At 37.5% G+C, this 22,428-nt stretch overlaps 2 protein-coding genes across 3 annotated transcripts in view; one reads left to right on the top strand and one right to left on the bottom strand.

Annotated features, from left to right (window-relative positions):
* XKR4 (XK related 4) overlaps positions 1 to 22,428 on the bottom strand; it is a 435,155-nt gene that overhangs the window by 240,391 nt on the left and 172,336 nt on the right. The gene's annotated exons all lie outside the window — the stretch shown is intronic.
* LOC116643145 (small nuclear ribonucleoprotein G-like) lies at positions 10,295 to 12,712 on the top strand. The gene has a single exon (XM_032421936.1). It carries the CDS (start codon positions 12,363 to 12,365, stop codon positions 12,591 to 12,593), a length of 231 nt encoding a protein of 76 aa, XP_032277827.1. The 5' UTR covers positions 10,295 to 12,362; the 3' UTR covers positions 12,594 to 12,712.

Raw genomic sequence — 22,428 nt, 5'->3', positions numbered from 1 at the left:
AGCTGGGGTGGCAATCCTTATATCAGACAAATTAGATTTTAAACCAAAGACTGTAATAAGAGATGAGGAAGGACACTATATCATACTTAAAGGGTCTATCCAACAAGAAGATCTAACAATTGTAAATATCTATGCCCCTAACATGGGAGCAGCCAATTATATAAGGCAATTAATAACAAAAGCAAAGAAACACATTGACAACAATACAATAATAGTGGGGGACTTTAACACCCCCCTCACTGAAATGGACAGATCGTCTAAGCAAAAGATCAATAAGGAAATAAAGACTTTAAATGACACAATGGACCAAATGGACTTCACAGACATATTCAGAACATTCCATCCCAAAGCAACGGAATACATATTCTTCTCTAGTGCCCATGGAACATTCTCCAGAATAGATCACATCCTAGGTCATAAATCAGGTCTCAACCGGTACCAAAAGATTGGGATCATTCCCTGCATATTTTCAGACCACAATGCTTTGAAACTAGAACTCAATCACAAGAGTAAAGTCGGAATGAACTCAAATACATGGAGGCTAAAGAGCATCCTACTGAAGAATGAATGGGTCAACCAGGAAATTAAAGAAGAATTAAAAAAATTCATGGAAACCAATGAAAATGAAAACACAACTGTTCAAAATCTTTGGGATACAGCAAAGGCAGTCCTAAGAGGAAAGTATATAGCAATACAAGCCATTCTCAAGAAACAAGAAAGGTCTCAAGTACACAACCTAACCCTACACCTAAAGGAGCTGGAGAAAGAACAGCAAATAAAGCCTAAACCCAGCAGGAGAAGAGAAATAATAAAGATCAGAGCAGAAATCAATGAAATAGAAACCAAAAGAACAGTAGAACAGATCAACGAAACTAGGAGCTGGTTCTTTGAAAGAATTAACAAGATTGATAAACCCCTGGCCAGACTTATCAAAAAGAAAAGAGAAATGACCCAAATCAACAAAATCATGAATGAAAGAGGAGAAATCACAACCAACACCAAAGAAATACAAACAATTTTAAGAACATATTATGAGCAACTCTATGCCAGCAAATTAGATAACCTGGAAGTAATGGATGCATTCCTAGAGATGTATAAACTACCAAAACTGAACCAGGAAGAAATAGAAAACCTGAACAGACCTATACCCACTAAGGAAATTGAAGCAGTCATCAAAAATCTCCCAAAACACAAAAGCCCAGGGCCAGATGGCTTCCCAGGGGAATTCTACCAAACATTTAAAGAAGAATTAATACCTATTCTTCTGAAACTGTTCCAAAAAATAGAAATGGAAGGAAAACTTCCAAACTCATTTTATGAGGCCAGCATTACCTTGATCCCAAAACCAGACAAAGACCCCATCCAAAAGGAGAATTAGAGACCAATATCCCTGATGAACATGGATGCAAAAATTCTCACCAAAATACTAGCCAATAGGATCCAACAGTACATTAAAAGGATTATTCACCACGACCAAGTGGGATTTATCCCTGGGCTGCAAGGTTGGTTCAACATCCGCAAATCAATCAACGTGATACAATACATTAACAAAAGAAAGAACAAGAATCATATGATCCTCTCAATAGATGCAGAAAAAGCATTTGACAAAGTACAGCATCCTTTCTTGATCAAAACTCTTCAGAGTATAGGGATAGAGGGTACATACCTCAATATCATAAAAGCCATCTATGAAAAACCTACAGCGAATATCATTCTCAATGGGGAAAAACTGAGAGCTTTCCCCCTAAGGTCAGGAACGCGGCAGGGATGTCCACTCTCACCACTGCTATTCAACATAGTATTGGAAGTCCTAGCCACAGCAATCAGATAACAAAAAGAAATCAAAGGCATCCAAATCGGCAAAGAAGAAGTCAAACTCTCACTCTTTGCAGATGATATGATACTTTATGTGGAAAATCCCAAAGACTCCACCCCAAAACTGCTAGAACTCATACAGGAATTCAGTCAAGTGGCAGGATATAAAATCAATGCACAGAAGTCAGTGGCATTCCTATACACCAACAACAAGTCAGAAGAAAGAGAAATTAAGGAGTCGATCCCATTTACAATTGCACCCAAAACCATAAGATACCTAGGAATAAATCTAACCAAAGAGGCAAAGGATCTGTACTCAGAAAACTATAAAATACTCATGAAAGAAATTGAGGAAGACACAAAGAAATGGAAAAACGTTCCATGCTCATGGATTGGAAGAACAAATATTGTGAAGATGTCAATCCTACCTAGAGCAATCTACACATTCAATGCAATCCCCATCAAAATACCATCCACTTTTTTCAAAGAAATGGAACAAATAATCCTAAAATTTGTATGGAACCAGAAAAGACCCTGCATAGCCAGAGGAATGTTGAAAAAGAAAAGCAAAGCTGGTGGCATCACAATTCCGGACTTCCAGCTCTACTACAAAGCTGTCCTCATCAAGACAGTATGGTACTGGCACAAAAACAGACACATAGATCAATGGAACAGAATAGAGAGCCCAGAAATGGACCCTCAACTATATGGTCAACTAATCTTTGACAAAGCAGGAAAGAACGTCCAATGGAAAAAAGACAGTCTCTTCAACAAATGGTGTTGGGAAAATTGGACAGCCACATGCAGAAGAATGAAACTGGACCATTTCCTTACACCACACACAAAAATAGACTCCAAATGGTTGAAAGACCTCAATGTGAGACAGGAGTCCATCAAAATCCTAAAGGAGAACACAGGCAGCAACCTCTTCGACCTCAGCCGCAGCAACTTCTTCCTAGAAACATCGCCAAAGGCAAGGGAAGCAAGGGCAAAAATGAACTATTGGGACTTCATCAAGATAAAAAGCTTTTGCAAAGCAAAGGAAACAGTCAACAAAACCAAAAGACAACTGAGAGAAGGGGAGAAGATATTTGCAAATGACATATCAGATAAAGGGCTAGTATCCAAAATCTATAAAGAACTCACCAAACTCAACACCAAAAGAACAAAGAATCCAATCAAGAAATGGGCAGAAGACATGAACAGACATTTTTCCAAAGAAGACATCCAAATGGCCAACAGACACATGAAAAAGTGTTCAATATCGCTTGGCATCAGGGAAATCCAAATCAAAACCTCAATGAGAGACCACCTCACACCAGTCAGAATGGCTAAAATTAACAAGTCAGGAAATGACAGATGTTGGCGGGGATGCGGAGAAAGGGGAACCCTCGTACACTGTTGGTGGGAATGCAAGCTGGTGCAGCCACTCTGGAAAACAGTATGGAGGTTCCTCAAAAAGTTGAAAATAGAGCTACCATATGATCCAGCAATTGCACTACTGGGTATTTACCCCAAAGATACAAAAGTAGGGACCCGAAAGTCTACGTGCACCCCGATGTTTATAGCAGGAATGTCCACAATAGCCAAACTGTGGAAAGAGCCAAGATGTCCATCAACAGATGAATGGATAAAGAAGATGTGGTATACATATACAATGGAATATTATGCAGCCATCAAAAGGAATGAAATCTTGCCATTTGCAACGACGTGGATGGAACTGGAGGGTATTATGCTGAGCGAAATAAGTCAAACAGAGAAAGACATGTATCATATGACCTCACTGATATGAGGAATTCTTAATCTCAGGAAACAAACTGAGGGTTGTTGGAGTGGGGGGTGGGGTGGGAGGGATGGGGTGACTGGGTGATGGACACTGGGGAGGGTATGTGCTCTGGTAAGCGCTGTGAATTGTGCAAGACTGTTGAATCTCAGATCTGTACCTCTGAAACAAATAATGCAATAGATGTTAAGAAAGAAAAAAAGAAGAAGAATGTAGCAGGAGGGGAAGAACGAAGGGGGGGAAATCGGAGGGGGAGAAGAACCATGAGAGACGATGGACTCTGAAAAACAAACTGAGGGTTCTAGAGGGGAGGGCGGTGGGAGATGGGTTAGCCTGGTGATGGGTATTGAGGAGGGCACGTTCTGCATGGAGCACTGGGTGTTATGCACAAACAATGAATCATGGAACACTATATCTAAAACTAATGATATAATGTATGGGGATTAACATAACAATAAAAAAAATTTAAAAAAAATAAAATAAAATTAGCAGGGCCAGATGAACTCCTTTTGAGAGCCATTCCATAAAATAAGTGACTGTTGTTCTCCAAAATGTCAATGTAAGGAGAGAGAAAATAAAGCTATTCTAGACTGAAATAAAACTAAAGAGATGTGACAATGAGATGCAACATGTGGTCTGGACTGGATCCCGTGTTGGAGGAGAAAAGACATAATAAGGGCTGGACAATTGGAAACAGTGGAATACAGATTATAGATTAGATAAAGGTTTTATATCAGTGTTAATTTCCTGAATCTGATAACTGGACATTGGATGTAACATCTACTGTTACATTACATTGCTACATTGTTACTGCCTTGGGAGTATTAAAGGGCAAGAGAGCATGATATACCCAACTTATTTTCAAACCACTCAGAAAAAATAAATTTTATGCCCACATATTCATGAGTCTATATATGTATATGATGGTATATGTATGGTGATAGATGCATATATGTATGTGCATGCACAGAGGCACACAGAGAAGGAGGAGAAAGAGATAAAACAAATGTAGCAATATATTAAACTTGGTGACTTTAGGAAAAGGGTATAGGAGATCCGTGTATTATTCTTGTAACTTTTCCGTAGGTTTGAAATTATTTTGCCAAAAAAAAAAAAAAAAGTTAAAAAGGAAGTTCCAGGATTTTTGATTTCTAGTTTTGTAACTGTTGTCAAGCAAATGTGAGAGCTTCTGTTCTCATTATTTTTGGTATATAAGAGCTAAAATTAAAAGATGTTATAGAAATTCTTACAGCATAAAATATTTTATTTAAAAAAATGCTGGGTACAAGCCAGAAGAATAGACTGTAAGTATAATTAATCATATGCAATATTTAGAAAAATTCTGAGTATATACAAAAGAACATTAGCAATGGATGATGGAATGGTTGATGGAATTTTAAGTGATTTTCTTTTCTTCTTATTGTTTTTTAAATTTAATACAGTAAATATGTGTAAATTGGTTAAAAGTTGAAAATACATCTAAGATGCTTTAACAATGAACAGAAAAAAAGAATAGAAAGCAAATAAGCTCCATTTCCCCATAGTCTTGGTTTGATAGGATCTGGGAGCAAAGCACGTTTAGACAGAGCCCTCTTTAAGGGCTTCTTAGGTTACTTGATTATCTATATACCTAAGGAGTCTAAGAATGTATTTCTTAGAGAAAAAAGTATTCACAAAAATTTTATAAGCTTAAAATTTGTGACAATTTTCCAAGTGTTTTTTTCCTTATTTCCATCCCTTTTCCAATAAAATGGCAACCTTGCCTTTGTTCTATAAAGACATACTCTTTTATCACAATAGATCATGATCAGATTATGTACAGATACCTCATACCAAATCTCAAAACTCCAAAGTTCCGTATCTTATATGTGGATGTTGTCCATTGTAGGCTTTTTGAGGACAGGGACCCTACTTGTTTCAACCTCTGTTAAGTACCCCACACACATTAATTTTTAACAAAAATTTTATGCAGAAATCACAACATCTTGCTTCAACTGAACATTTTCCACTTCTCATTTGATTTTCAATTTTAATTTAGTATTGGATCTTGGTTTTAATTAATAAAATTATAATTCAGTATTCCTCATTCATCAGATCTGATGGTTTCAGTCTGAATTCAGAGCCCCTTGTGTGTTCCCCAAGCACCTGATACCTCTTCCTGTGACTGCATTAACCAGACTGCCTTGCAATGGCCTGTTTCTAGTCTGCACCAAGCCCCATGCCCAACCCAAGAGAACATAAGCTCCTTGAGGCACTTTATTCACATATCTAGAATGTTGTGTGGCACAGAATAGGTTTTCAAAGAGTATTTTGTGTTGTTGATAAAACTAATTTGACATCCTTATTTTAAGATGAAGAAATAGAAACCTTGGAGTTTAAGCATCTTGTTCAGGACCACACAGCTAAATATCTACAGACAATAATAAGAACCTGGACTTCTTCCTTACTGGCCATTGCTCTTTCTTTTATAATATAATTCTGTTCTTGCATTTGAACATCTACATACATTCACAAACATGTAATGTTTTGCTCCAACACAAAAGCTGTAGTGAGTGTGAAATTGTGCATTTTAGGTCAGCAGTCTTGCTTGATCTCCCGAATCTTAAGGTCCCCTTTGATCCTGTCTGGTCTTAAGCAATTTCTTTATATCTAAAACTGTTACTTCCATCTTCTGATCTCAACAGGAGCTCAACTATGATGGTTTATGTATGCATGAGTGGTCCATTATTGTTCATTAACTCTCTAAATTTTTCCTGGAATTGGATATTCCAATGATGAATTTCTGTGTGGTATCTGCATCTGTTTTCTCCATAAGGAAAAAAAAAAGTAGTGGCCAATTAGGCAGATAGATAAAGGAGCAAAAGACCTCCATCAATGAAACAACTTGTTTATAATTTTAACAGATAATTATGATAGAAATCATTAGCTCCTGCCCAACTTTTAATAATAGGATGCCACAGTTTAGCTGGTCATATGGACATTCAGCCAAAGACTCCATTTTGCAGTTTCCCTAGCAACAGCAGCTAAGGGTGACTATATGACCAACTTCTAAACAGCAGAATGAAAATGGAAGTGATATGTGCCATATCTGGTTCATTCCCTTAAAGGGAAAGGATCTGCACCACCTTTCTCTCTTCCCCTTTGTGCTGGCTGGAATCCTGTTACGTTAGTGGTAGACAGAGAAGTTGTCTTCAACATGAGGTGGAGGATGTGTGACAAGAATGTCAATAGCTAGAAGATGTAAGGAGCCGGGGTCCCTGATGATTGTCCAGCCCCATACTAGCCTTGGACCATTTGTCTTCCTTTTGTATGAGAGAGAAATCAACTTCTATCTTACCTATGTCACCATTATTTTGAATTTCTCTGTTACATCAGGCAAACTGATAGCCTATGAAATATAATCTTCATTTAATGCTCTTCAATCAGTCTTAATAGATTTATGGAGTATGAAATAATAAAAATGGAATAAAACATTAACTAAAACCACTTGAACATAAAGTGAATACATATGATCAATAAATCTACCCATTTATAAGCTATCAGGAGTAAGCAGATAATAGCTATTTATACTCTATTGAGCATTTTAATTATCTTTTTTTTTTTTTTTGGCAATAAGCTTAGAAAATTCTAACAAGAAGCCTGAAATCCAGTGAGTGTCAAACAAATATACACTTCAAATCAGTAAGTACCTATTCTTACCTGAATGATCCTATTTTACACTTGCACAGCTTTTACCCCTTATTTCCCACCACTCCTTCACATAACTCACTGCTCCAGCTAGACTGAATTACTTACAGTTTGATGCAAGAATCACTTTGTTATCACACTTTGGTGTTTGTCAATGCTACCAGCACATAGTAGGTGCTCAATTACAATGTATGGAAAGAATGGATAAATATCTTTTTTCACTGTGGAATACCTGTCCTTGTCTCCAAAGTTCTCAGTGCTATCAAACCTCACATATGAGCCTCAAAACCCATCTCCTCCAAGAAGTTTTCCCCAAAGCCCTCAGCTGGAAAAGATCTCCTCTTTCTCTGAATTCTCATAATACCTTTTCTGTGCCTCTCTCATGTCATTTATCACTACCTTCTGTCACAGAAATTTATCTCCTCCACCCTCCTATGTAGAGCTTGAAAGGAGAGAAAGGAGAGAATTCATGCCAGAATCACTTCTCCATTTTTTTTTTTTTTTATATTGCTACCATGGTGTCTTACATTTAGCTTTGGTAGTAGTAATATACATATTTACACATAAATGAGATACATATACTTTGTAGATATATTTTTATCATGAATTATCTCAAGTAATTTTTGTTCATTAGGCATGAAGAGAGAACAATGAACAGAAACAAAATGAGATAGATCTATTAATTTAATAATCTTCTGTTGACTTCTTAAGGAGTAAAGGGATACTGGATTAAATGAGGTTAATTATGGAAATGTGGTTGGGTAACATTTTCAAGTGGTTTTATGTCAGTTTCCTCACTGGTAGCCTGAGGGCTTCATCTTTCCCTGATGACATTAGGAGAGAACCAGAAACGAAGGCTGCAAAAATGCAGCAATTAAGCCACCAAAGCAGGTAGTCCAGTGACAGAAGAATGTTAAGAAATACTAGAAGAATAAATTTTCCAAACCCTGAGTTACAGGTAAACAGATTGAACAGGCCTGGAAACAGAGAAAGCAAGGGAGCAAACATAAGCCAGGCCAGGAATTTGTAGGGGTGAAGTGTCAGCAGCGAATTGCCCATCTTGATGCCATCCATTGAGGATTACTAATCACCCAGATGTTGCCCATCAGTGTTCTAGCTGGAGAGATGCTCATTTGTGTCCAAGGCTCTTCCCAGTATCCCCCACCCCATATCATCCAACTAGTCTGGGGAAGATCACCACTCTTGAGCCAAGGTGGAGAAATTAGTGTGTGTTGGGGGGTGGGGTGGGAACATGGTTGTCTTGAAGTGATGATGGCATGAAGGAAAAACATGCATTGACCAACACAAGAATAATTAGTTTGAAATTTACTGCTAAGATGGCACAGCAGGGGATGAGTTTTGCTGTTCAAGAGGTTCTTAGAGAAGATGAATTTTAAATTAAATCTTTATGAAGATGGTAAAGAAGGCCTGGAAGGGAATTCTAAAATAGGAAACAAGCTAGCAGAAATGAGCAAATCATGAGGCAGGGGACCATTGATCAGTGTTGTGAAATTGATTGGTGACAATGGTGGATAGTAAGAAATAAAACTGAAGATGCAGTGAGGAAAGTTGATAGAAGGGTTTGAAGATTCTATGTCAGTCCAAATGTTCACATTCCTGTGACCCAGTGTCCTGACTTTGGAAGGTTTTATTCCTTCCAAGGAGTTAATGATTCTAGAAATCAAGCTTAGATGTTGATGGGACTTTCAAGAAGTTAATATGATGATAACTGTAATGGATAGCTTAAATTCAGATATAAACAAATCAAGAATGAATTGATATTTTTCCCTGAGTATTTTATTTCCCAACTATTAGTCCAGATTCGCCATATCAAGTTGATTATGACAGAATGAATCAAATCAATATCCTGAGTTCAGATTTCTCATGCAACACTGTAAATGCCCATCTATACAAAGAAACAAACAAACAAAAATAGTGCACATTTAGTACATAAAGATATCTTTAGGAAAACAGCTTAAAGTATGATATTCTCTTAAAAAATGGATGAAGCTTTTCCAGTTTCTTTTTAAGATAAAAGTAATAAAAATCTGCTTTACTGAAACATTATAATTATTAATAAGCAAAACATATTGTTTTAATAACATATAAAGCATTTTTCATAATTTAAGCACATATGAGGATGAAATTTATGATTTGTTTTACATTTTCTTTCCCAGAATGTAGCCAGTTTGTCATGTCCAAAAAAAGAAAACTTCTAGTAATTTTATCTTACAAGAACCATTGAAAAAATTATTACAAATTAACATTTATAATTTCACATTTGTTCCTTCTTCTTATAAAAGAGCTTATGTTAAACCATTTGGATTTTAAAAGACAACGGAAAAAAATGGCATTTGGTGACACTAATGCGTATGTTTTCTAACCACAATGGAATTGACTAGAAGTCAACAGAAAGATAAGAAAATCTCCAAACACGTAGAAACTAAGCAACGCAATGGTAAATAATCTATGGGTCAACGAAGAAATTTCAAGGAAAATTAAAAAATTTATAGAACTCATATGTAACTCATATGTGGAATCTAAAAAACAAAACAAACGAACAGGCAAAAAGCAGAATCAGATCTAAATACAGAGAACAAACTGATGGTTGCCAGAGGGGAGGAGGTAGGGGGATGGGCAAAATGGGTGAAGGGGAGTGGTAGGTACAGGCTTCCAGTTATGGAATGAATAAGTCACAGGGATGAAAAGTTCAGCACAGGGAATATAGTCAGAGGTATTGTAATAGTGTACAGTGTATACACTACACAAAATGTATGGTGACAGAGGGTAGCTACATCTGTTGTGAGCACAGCATAACATATAGACTTGTCAAATCACTATGTTGTACATCTGAAACGAATGTAACATTGTGTGTCACCTATACTCAAATAAAAAATTTTTAAATAAAATAAAATACTTTTGGATAAATATATTATATATATATTACACTTATATATGTATATATAACTGATTGAAAATGAACTATAATATTTCAAAATCTGTGGGGCACAGTTAAAGCAGCACCAAGTGGGAGATTTATAGCACTAAAAATCCTCACATGAGGAAGGAAAAAGAGTCTCATATCAATAATTTATGTCCCATCTCAAGAACCTAGTAAAACAAGAGCAAAATAAACCCAAAGCAAGCAGAAGGAAGGAAAAAAATAAGGATTAGAGAAGAAATCAATGAAATTGAAAACAGAAACAATGGGGAAAATCAATGAAACAAAGTTTTTGTGTTTTTTTTTTTAAAGATTGATAAAGTTGACAAACTGCTATCCAGACTGACGAAGAGGGAAAAAGACATAAGACACAATATACCATGATTAGGAATGAAACAAGTGATTTGGTAAGCAAACTGTGAGGCACATCCATGGCATGGAATACTACTCAGCAATGAAAAAGAACAAACTATTGATACACGGAGCCACTTGGATGCATCTCCCCATAACTACACCTCATGACCAAAAACTAATCACCAAAATTCCCATTTATATCATATTCTTAAAAAGAGAAAAAGATTCGTGGATGCCAGGTTTAAATTAGGGGATGGGAGCAGAAAAAAGTGAGTGTGGCTATACATGGGCAACATGAGCGTCCTTGTCAGTGGAAACATTCTTGATTGTATCAATTGTATCAATCCTGGTTGTCATATTGTACTCAAATTTTACAAGGTGATCCACTGAGGAGAACTGGGTAAAGAGTACAAGGATCTACCTTTCTCTTTTATTTCTTACAACTGTCAACCTACCATTTTCTCAAAATAAAAAAAAATTGAATTAAAAATACAATAGGAAAAATAGCAGTTGGAGGAAAAATTGAACATTTGCTTTTTTAAAAAAATTTGTTGTGTCATGAGTTTCAATATTCTCTGAGTACAAAATTCATTATTATTTGGTGCACTAGGAAGATGAGGCTGAAATTACTTTTATAAGTGAATTGTGATGTCTAGTTTCATGCCAGAAAGTACCTTCAGGATCTATTGTAGAAGCCACAATTTTGAAGTTTTTAAGCCTAGGATTCTTAAGTGAATTAAATGAATTTTACATTCCTTAATTTTCTTGGCAACATCTTTAGCTATTAGTTTTTAACTACCATAAAACAGCAAAGTCTGAAATTAAGTCACGAGGCATTGTAGCCTACACAAATAACAGGGCTCTTTCCCTGAGTCCTTGAAAGCTCAGTTGCAATCTTTGTGTGTGACTGAATCCTGAATGTCCCCCTGTGGGGACACGCTGTCCCTGATACTGATAGAATTCCTCATAATGTTAGATACTCGAGAGGAAAAAGGAAGGACGAGTATGTCTTGTGCAAAGGAAATTTGGTCAGGTTCTAACTGTAAGTCAGTTACTCTTTTTCCTACTAATTTGTGTTAGCTGTGCTCAGAGAAAGCCTCTTTGAACATTTTAGCTTAGCAGGTTTTTGCAGCCATATGCTTCAACAGGGCTTCTAATTTCCACAAACAAGGTCCCCCTCCTCCCCCAGGAATAGCATCCTGTGTAAGGCCCTTAGGGAGAACAGGGGTGGGAAAGGAGGTGGGTTGGCTGTCCCTCTCTCCTCAAAAGAGTGAGCAACTTTTAGTCTGCAAAGACAGCCTTCTGGTGAGCCCACTGTATCTGGTTCTGTTAGTAAAGCAGGGCCTGATGAGCCCACAGCACATTTCAACATCCAGTTCCCAGATTCTTTGTCTACCCCATTAGGTAAAAGACTTTATTCTGCTCTGGGTTCCTTGACCGGAATCCTAAGGCTTCTTAGAAGTTGAAGCATCTTGGATATTGAGAACTAGTATTTGGGAATTCCTAATGCCTATTCTCATCAGCACTACAGACTTAGTAGATGCACCTAAAGTCTCTAATATGCAAATATCCTTGGATTTAAACTGATTTTCTAAATACGGCCTTGAACTTATCAGCCCAACACAAGACTGCCCTTTTGAAATCTCCAGTGACCAGTATCTGATTGCGTAGTATATGGAGTGTATTCAAACCTTTGGAACTTTTAATGTGCCTATTTACATTTTGATTTTTTAAAAAGATTTTATTTATTGGAGGCATCTTTGAGCTCGCCGAGTAGACACCATGAGCAAAGCTCACCCTCCCGAGTTGAAAAACTTTATGGACAAGAAATTGTCATTGAAATTAAATGGTGGCAGACATGTCCAAGGAATATTGCGGGGGTTCGATCCGTTTATGAATCTTGTGATAGATGAATGTGTGGAGATGGCAACTAGTGGGCAACAGAACAATATTGGAATGGTGGTAATACTAGGAAATAGTATCATCATGTTAGAAGCCTTGGAGCGAGCATAAACAATGGGTGTGTTCATCAGAAGAAATCAACTGCTTCCACATGTCCCCTCCATAGTACCTGTTTCACTATAATATAAAAATCAGGTCATGTGCATTTTCATACTGAACTTTTTTGTTAAATAAACTTTTATAATAGTAAAAAAAAGATTTTATTTATTTATTTGACAGAGATAGAGAGCACAAGCAGGGGAGCGACAGGCAGAGGGAGAGGGAGAAACAGCAGGGAGCCCGACGTGGGGCTCAATCTAACCCCGTAGACTATAAATAACTTTGCTGACTAAATTGTAGTTTAAAGGGTAAATTTTCTGGAGGGCATTAATTTGGTCTTGAGCAAAAATCTATGTCAGATCATTTCATGTATCTTTCCCTACAACATAGACCCTTCAACATTTGAATCTAAATATTCTTGAATCTTGGTGTTTTGAAGAAGGGCTTCTTCTTCTTGATGGGAGGTGGTTACTAACCACATCTGAGGAAGTCCCCTATCATGTACATTTACTGAAGGAATAAACTCAAAGGTCCTGTGATCCCATGAAACAGAGGAAAAGAGCACAACATCCCAGATGTCATCAGCTTTCGGCTGAGGGCATATTGCCAAAGAGGTGAGCGGATCTGTTTCCTAGATGACACTGGCTGCTGGCCTCATGCCCAGGGACCTGTGCGGCCCTGAGGTTGGAGGGCTCCCCTCTTCAAGGACATTCACTCCTGCCTCCTTGTGGGCTCACCACTCAAAGCATAATCCTCACAATCCCATATCCCTGTGAAACCAGAACACAGGGCTTCCTACCCAATGTTCCCAAAGCAAAGAGACTGTCACTTGGCACAATGCCTTTGAAAGATGTCTATTCTGTACATTTACAGTAGGAACATGAAAGAGTAAATGCTGCCTAAAGTCCACTAGTGGCCCTGAAGACAATGCTTCCTCTGGGTGTCTTCCCTTTCTTCCCATTTTTGCAAATCCCATGTCTCCCTTTGCAGCCCACCTCCAGTCTCCCCATCTTCTGACTTTTCCAGACAATCCTACTGGGGTGTGGTGTGACTCCTTTCTCTTTCTCTGTCATTTCCATTCTCAAAACTAGAATCATTCATTTTGAAACTGTCATCTTGAGATAGGAGGTCCTAGGAAAAATCCTCTTTAATTTGCTTTGGGGTTCTTTGACAATACCTATGACAATTTTTTCTTCTTATGGGACATAAATGTGACTATTATTCCCAGGCCAGGTACTTCAGTCTCCCCAGAAGATAGATTCATGCATGCAGTGGGTGAAGAATCAATAGTGTCTGTAGAATTTCTGTGAGCTCCCTCTTGTTTCTTTCCTTTTTTTTTTTTTTTTAAAGATTTTATTTATTTATTGACAGAGACACTGTGAGAGAGGGAACAGAAGCAGGGGGAGAAGGAGAGGGAGAAGCAGGCTTCCCACCGAGCAGGGAGCCTGATGCAGGGCTCGATCCCAGGACCCTGGGATCATGAACTGAACCGAAGGCAGACACTTAACCGACTGAGCCACCCAGGTGCCCCTCCCTCTTGTTTCTATTAGAAAATAAACACATGCTTGCTTCTTAATGTCCTGGATGAGGTAATATCAACTGCCTTGAATAAAATAAGAGAGTTGGGGGCGCCTGGGTGGCTCAGTCATTAAGTGTCTGCCTTCAGCTCAGGTCATGATCCCAGAGTCCTGGGATCGAGCCCCGCATCGGGCTCCCTGCTCGGCGGGAAGCCTGCTTCTCCCTTTCCCCCTCCCTCTGCTTGTGTTCCCTCTCTCGCTGTGTCTCTGTCAAATGAATAAATAAAAAAATCTTAAAAAAAAAAAATAAATAAAATAAAATAAGAGAGTTGGTAGGCTGACATCAAGGACTGCTGTTGGGGGGGCAGGAGGTTGGTGAGAGAAAGATTCAGAGGAGTTGTCCCCATGTGCTCATAAACCTTGGCTATAGTTTGGCAGAACAAGGCAAAGCCATCTGCATGCTCCCCAAGACCAAGCAAACTATGTCAGCATATAGATCTGAAGCACCTCTGGTGCAGAGGTAGAAGCATTGTGTAATATGGAAATGAAAAATAAAAGGACAGAAAAACTCTTTAAGTGGGTTCCCTTCCTGTTTCATTTCAATTAGAAGGAGCCCCCAAGTCTTGATTTAAATATACCATCTATATATTTCTTCTATTCTTCCTCTTTTCTTTCTGTCTCACACATGTACACACACACACACACACACACACACACACACACACCCCTCTTCAACTAGAATAATTCAATTCTTCATTCAGTCACTCAAAGCTGTGTGCTACTACTTTTTTATGAAATCAATATTTTTTTCCCATAAGTTTTAAATTTAAGGATTTTTCTACTTCCCATCTTAGACCTCAAGAGTCCCTCCTCTTCCTTCTCCTACTTGCTGGAAGGATGAATGATGTCCATGTCACTGAATAGCCAATAATTTTGTAGAATAAGATAATCAACTTTGCTTCATGGGCATGTGTGACTATTTAATGTACTACTTAATTTTGGTCACCCAACTCAGCTGGGCTCAGGGGATGGGGGGGAGGGGAGTGGGAGCTGTGTTCAAAGATGGAGGAGGACCACAGCCTTACCAATCATTGTGAGGGCCAGGGCTTCTACTCTGTGGGAGATGGGTTGTGATATGACTTGTATTTTAACAGGATCCGTCTGACTGCTACACTGAAAATAGCCTGAAGGTTGGGGGGCAGGGAAGGCAAAGCAAGAAATTACAGTGACTTAAACAGGAGTAGCATTTGAGTTAGTAGCAGAGGGTTGAATTCTGGATTTTTTACAAAGATATAGCCAATAGGTCTCCCTGATGGATTGGGTGTGTACTGTAAAAAAAAAAAAAAGAGTTAAGGCTGATGAAGTAGTTTAAAAATGTCACCACACATCCTTAACAATCCTCTCCTGAGAAGGTGAAGACTAATAAGCTCCCCCTTTAGTGTAGGCTGGACTTAGTGACATGCTTCAAATGAATGGAAAGTGGTGGAAGTGCTGATGCGACTCACAAGACTAGTACATAAAAGGTCCTGTGTTTTCCTTCTTCATGCTCTCCCTCAGGCACTCACCCTAAGGGAAGCCAGCTGTCATGTCATGAGGACACTCAAACAGCCTTATGGAAAGACCCATGTGTGAGGAACTGCAGCTTCTTGCAACAGCCATATGAGTTCAGCTGTCTTGGAAGTGGATTCTCAGCCCCAGTCAAGCCTTCAGATGACACAGCCCTGTACGACTTTATCTCTGCAACCTCATGAGACATTCTGAGCCAGATCTCTGAATCTCCTGAATTTTGAATTGTGGAATTATGAAAAAAAATGTATTTGTTGTTTGAAAAACGAACAGATGAATCATTCAAATTTAAATAAAATCACATTTACAAATATTAATAAGGCTTCAAATTACATAATTTAGTAAGCTTAGTGATATAATACCTGAATTTTCTCACATAATAAATGAGAAAAGAAACCTATAAAGAAACCCACTACCTTGGCCATCACCTCATCGTAATTCAAGTCTCTGTATCTTTTTTTTTTTTTTTAATGATAAATAGGTCTGTAGGCATCAGTAAGAAAAAGGGGAAGAGAAGGAATATACTTTGTACCCATGGGTTAATCATATTCAACTTTTACTGTGATCTAGCCTTCACTGAGAAATTGTGGCAGGGTTGGTAGGGTCAAGTGATGGCCCTTAGAAGTACCATTGGCCATCTAGTTTAAAAAATTACCAAAGGGTAAATTCCGCATTATGTCCTCTCTCTCTTTCCTGATAATTTCCCAATACCATCAGCTGTGAAACAGGCTGGCCTCATATCAGATCTGAGGAGAATGGATGGGGGTTGGAGTCACACATGGGCTTCAGTGAAAGCCCCTGATGAAACTACTATTTCCTTCATTATTAATAGAGAAAAACATGTGCATTTGGATGTGCAAAAATATTTTTTTTTTTTTTTTTTTAGTTATCATTTTACTGGAACTTATTTATAAAAGAAGGTTCTGGAATGCTTTTTCAACTTGAGGAAAATTTCACCAGCATTCTTCTCCACAAAAATAGCCATGGATAGTCAGGATGTAGCTTCCATTCCAGCATTCACTTGCTGAATTAACTTGAATCAAAGTCACAGCTGACATTGGGATAGCACTTTACAGTTTATACAGCACTTTCATATGTATGAAGAGATTTGTCATCTACATCATAGCCCTTGAAGGAAGTGTGGATGTATAAAGTTGACAGATGGGATCCTGATTCTCAGGGAAGTTTGGAATTGCTTTGGGCCATGGAGCAGTTGGTGGAAGAGCTGGTATCCAGAAGTAGGTCTTCTACCTTTAGGCCCACCTCTCCATAGCTACTTCTCCAAAGCACCCAGTTGTCATTAAAAATAAGGCACTTATGTTGAAAGACCCTAAATGTGAGATAAGAGTCCATCAAAATCCTAAAGGAGAACACAGGCAGCAACCTCTTCAACCTCAGCCACAGCAACTTCTTCCTAGAAACATCACCAAAGGCAAGGGAAGCAAGGGCCAAAATGAACTATTGGGACTTCATCAAGATAAAAAGCTTTTGCACAGCAAAAGAAACAGTCCACAAAACCAAAAGACAACCAACAGAATGGGAGAAGATATTTGCAAATGACGTATCAGATAAAGGGCTAGTATTCAAAATCTATAAAGAACTTACCAAACTCAACACCCAAAGAACAAATAACCAATCAAGAAATGGGCAGAAGACATGAACAGACATTTTTCCAAAGAAGACATCCAAATGATCAACAGACACATGAAAAAGTGCTGAACATCACTCAGCATCAGGGAAATCCAAATCAAAACCTCAATGAGATATCACCTCACACCAGTCAGAATAGCTAAAATTAACAAGTCAGGAAACGACAGATGTTGATGGGGATGTTGAGAAAGGGGAACCCTCCTACACTGTTGGTGGGAATGCAAGCTGGTGCAGCCACTCTGGAAAACAGTATGGAGGTTCCTCAAAAAGCTGAAAGTAGAGCTACCATATGACCCAGCAATTGCACTACTGGGTATTTACCCCAAGTATACAAATGTAGTGATCCGAAGGGGTACATGCACCCGATGTTTATAGCAGCAATGTCCACAATAGCCAAACTATGGAAAGAGCCAAGATGTCCATTGACAGATGAATGGATAAAGAAGATGTGGTATGTATATACAATGGAATATTATGCAGCCATCAAAAGGAATGAAATCTTGCCATTTGCAATGATGTGGATGGAACTGGAGGATATTATGCTGAATGAAATAAGTCAATCAGAGAAAGACATGTATCATATGATCTCACTGATATGAGGAATTCTTAATCTCAGGAAACAAACTGAGGGTTGCTGGAGTGGTGGGGGGTGGGAGGATGGGGTGGCTGGGTGATAGACATTGGGGAGGGTATGTGCTATGGTGAGCGCTGTGAATTGTGTAAGACTGTTGAATCACAGACCTGTACCTCTGAAACAAGTAATATATTATATGTTAAAAAAAAGAAGAAGATAGTAGGAAGGGAAAAATGAAGGGGGGGGAAATTGGAGGGGGAGACGAACCATGAGAGACTATGGACTCTGAGAAACAAACTGAGGGTTCTAGAGGGGAGGGGGGTGGGGGGATGGGTTAGCCTGGTGATGGGTATTAAAAAGGGCACTTACTGATTGGAGCACTGGTGTTATATGCAAACAATGAATCATGGAACACTACATCAAAAACTAATGATGTAATGTATGGTGATTAACATAACATAATAAAAGAAAAAAAATGTTGACAAAAAAAAAAAAAAATAAAGCACTTGGCACCATGCCAGGGATGTAATACTAGCAGAACAAATAACTACTATCGTTAAAGGAACCAAACTGATAGACTGCTCTAAGAAAGAACCGTGGCTAGAGCTCTTTTAGAATTAGTTTGGAATACAGATCTCTCAGACTCCATCCCAACAGAACAACCCCTTGGGCACCCCATCACTTCCCAGAGTTGACACTGGGACGTAGGTTCTACTGTCCAAGCCCTGGGAAGAAACATGCAACCACAGAAGGTTTTTAATGAGTTTCACGGTTATTCTACCAACTTACTTTGGGAATAACCTAGGTTTAGTCAAGAAAGAGCAGATTCCGACCTGCTTGTCACTATGCAGTCTGATAGTTATGCTTGATGTTTGGATGTAAAGTTCTGAAACAATCTTTTTTTGAAGAAAATTATACTAAGAAGTTCACTTGGGGATTTTTTTGATGGAGCATGCCAAGGCCCAAGAATATAAACAGAGAAGTGATTTTAAAAAACTCCCTTTTCATTAATCCCTCACTCCCCCTCAAATCAAGAATGAGTCATAATAAGTTTTCCTCCTGACGTGTACATTTTCCCCTTTTCTTGCAGGTTAGCAAAACTTGACATTGGCTGTGAGGCTCACAATTCAATGTGAGTGGCATGTACAGTTTCTAAATTTTTCATCTGAAATAAATATTTTTCTCATTCAAGTTTTAACATTAGAGATTTCCCACTCCCCATCCTTGATCTCAAAAATCCCTCCTCTCCCCTCTCCTACTCACTATGTTCCTTTATGAGAAGATACATGACATCCACATCTCTGAGCAACTAATACTTTTTTAGAATAAAATAATCAACTTCACTGAATGTACTTCACCTATTTGATGTACTACTTAATTTTGATCACCCAACTCAGCTGCGATCAGAGGATGATTGTTATGGTAGACCAATATCATCATGAACCTAATACTTTTTTTTCCAAAAGAAAATTAATATTGAAATCTCTTAAGAAAGTCATTGCCCAGCTCAAAAAGAGAGAAAAATTCAAACCCAAAAAAGTTCTATGATTATCCTAGAGACAAATCAAGATTTTATTTTTCCACTGGTATCTGTTATCATTTGAAAACTGGTCTTTTCTCCCAGATACAAAGCAGAAGGTGATAGAACAGGTGATCTTCATATAGCATATTTTAACAAAACCATTAGTTCAAACTCTGAATAAAATCCTCTTACACCAATCTAGAATTGTTAATTAGGAGATTTTTCCTTGATGTTTAACAGAAAGTGGATGAGTTTTTTTGTCTTGAAACCCATATGTAATTATAACATCTTATTATATACAATGGTTATTATTTAGTCCTATTTTCCAAACTTCTATTAATTGTATTAAAGCCATTGATACTCATATTATCTTTTTTATTTTTGTTTCCCCAACTTTTTTATTAATACAGACATATATATATACACACAGAGTGTGCATGTAATTTCTAGATTTCACATGGAAAATTCTATTCAGCATGTGTGACTGTACTTTACAACATTCTTTATTTGATTTGGTAGTATTAATTTTAAATGTTGTGTGTATATTACTAAGTGAGATTATATATGTAATATACATATAATATAAATGTATATTCTATATACATTATTATTGTGTTTTAGTAACTAGAATAATTTATATGGCGTGGAATCCATAAAACTTTCTGGATACAAGCTCTTTCTTTAGGGTAATTTGCATAATTTTACAGTTTCTTTCATGGCTATTAATCTGTCAAGGTTGTTTTGTGTCAGGTTTGATCATTCATATTTATTATCATTCAATGACCTCTGAGTAATTTTTACTTTTAATCTAAAATCAAATATTTTCTAAAAATCCCAAATATTTTACTAGTTCAAAGCAACTGTAATTCCTTTAAAAATGATTATGAATGGTCATGCCAAAGTAAAGAGTTAATATACATACACTCATTAAAAAAATAGAATAATCAAGCAAAGTATAAGCTTAAGCTGTGCCTCTCATTTACATGGTCTTTTTTTCAATGTCATGGAAAAATGAGAGAATAGATAGACATATGACTAGAGAGCTACAGGAAGAAAACTTTCTTCTCTTATAATAATGTGGTTATTCACAAGCTGATTAATGGCAAGGAGTTCACAACCAAATGTTTGTGTTAAGAAACAGGACACCCTGGGGCGCCTGGGTGACTCAGTCAAGTATCTGACTCTTGATTTCGCCTCAGGTTATGATCTCAGGCTTGTGAGATCAAGCCCCGAGTTGGGATCCCCACTCAGCATGGAGTCTGCTTGAGATTCTCTTTCTCTCCCTCTACCCCTCTCCCCACTCTCTCTCTCTGTCTCAAATAACTAACTAACTAACTAAATAAATAAATAACATCTTAAAAAGAAAAAGAAACAGGCCGCACTGAGTCAACAGAAGCTTACCTATTGGATTTGCCTGTTTGCACATTTACTAAATCCCAGCAATACTCTCAGTTCTATGTGTGATGACTCTGCACATACACAGCAAACTCTGTTTTGTGCCAGATGGAAAGAGAAACAATGAATTTAACAAACATAAAAACACCTGAGGTAATTCTTAGGCTTGAAATACACCATTGGGTCAGGGACATTGGAATGCTTTTCTACACTCTCCTCACACAGACCTTAATAAAATGACTTTATTTTTATTTCAAAAGTGAGCAATCCTCTAATCAGGTAGCTCTTCTAGCATTTGAAGACATGGCCCAACCAGAAAATAAAGGTTCTTTTCAGATGGTGGCAGCTTTCAAACCAGTGAAATATGACAGTTGGGTTGAAATGACATCTAGTCTACTAAACTATAGAATTTGTTTCCCTTATCACTTATAATATATCAAAATATAGGAGAGAGGATAACAAGTTTCCCTCCACACACTGGCCCACTTAAAAAGTGAGCAAAGGGCACATCACAATTGAAACAACTCAGCCAAACTGAGAGTAGAGCCACTGAAATGTTGTCACAACAGCATCATTTGTAAATTTACAGACATACAATGGCAGAGATCAATGGTGGACAGTCAGTACCTTAGAACATTTTAGAAGTGGGAAAGAGGAGTATGTGGAAGTCCTGCATTTCACAAATACATTTGTGGTTAACATTTTTCAAATTTCAGGGAAATACTTCCCTACATGGCTTGCCTGTGTTCTCTAGACAAAAGGAGACCACAGCCGAATGCCTTCAAGTTTTGTGTTATTTTGCTGCCAGAGTTGATGTTCTTTGGTGTATGGAAAGGATTGATGCAGTGGAATCCCTTGGGTAAGAGAAAAGAAAAATGAATTAATCTTCGAGTCCTTTATCTTAGAGGGCATGGACACAATAGGCTCTTGAATAATAGAGAATTATTTCCCACTAACTACTGAAAGTCTATTTTTCTTTCTTTCTTGCTTGCTTGCTTTCTTTCTTTCTTTCTTTCTTCTCTTTCTTCTTTCTTTTTCTTTCTTTCTCTTTTTCTTTCTCTTTCTTTCTTTCTTCTTTCCTTTTTTTCTCTTTCTTTTTCTTTCTCTTTCTTTCTTTCTTCCTTCCTTCCTTCCTTCTTTTTTCTTTCTTTCTTTCTTTCTTTCTTTCTTTCTTTCTTTCTTTCTTTCTTTCTTTCTCTATCTTTCTTTCTTTCTTTCTTTCTTTCTTTCTTTCTTTCTTTCTTTCTTTCTTTCTTTCTTTCTTCTCTTCTTTCTTTTTCTTTCTTTCTTTCTCTTTCTTTCTTTCTTTCTTTCTTTCTTTCTTCTTTCCTTTCTTTTTCTTTCTCTCTCTTTCTTTCTTTCTTCCTTCCTTCCTTCCTTTTTTCTCTTTCTTTCTTTCTTTCTTTCTTTCTTTCTTTCTTTCTTTCTTTCTTCTTTCTTTCTCTTTCTTTCTTTCTTCTCTTTCTTTTTCTTTCTTTCTCTCTCTCTTCCTTCCTTCCTTCCTTTTTCTTTTTCTTTCTTTCTTTCCTTCCTTCCTTCATTTCTCCTTCTTCTTCTTCTTCTTCTTTTCTTTCTTTCTTTCTTTCTTTCTTTCTTTCTTTCTTTCTTTCTTTCTTTCTTTCT

This window comes from Phoca vitulina, unplaced genomic scaffold (assembly GCF_004348235.1).
Source record: "Phoca vitulina isolate PV1807 unplaced genomic scaffold, GSC_HSeal_1.0 scaffold25, whole genome shotgun sequence".
In the NCBI taxonomy this organism is placed as follows: Eukaryota; Metazoa; Chordata; class Mammalia; order Carnivora; family Phocidae; genus Phoca; species Phoca vitulina.
This window is presented reverse-complemented; position numbering and strand designations above follow the sequence as displayed.

Excerpts from the sequence above, each read along its gene's own strand:
- LOC116643145 (XM_032421936.1), top strand. The coding sequence starts at position 12,363 with ATGAGCAAAGCTCACCCTCCCGAGTTGAAAAACTTTATGGACAAGAAA.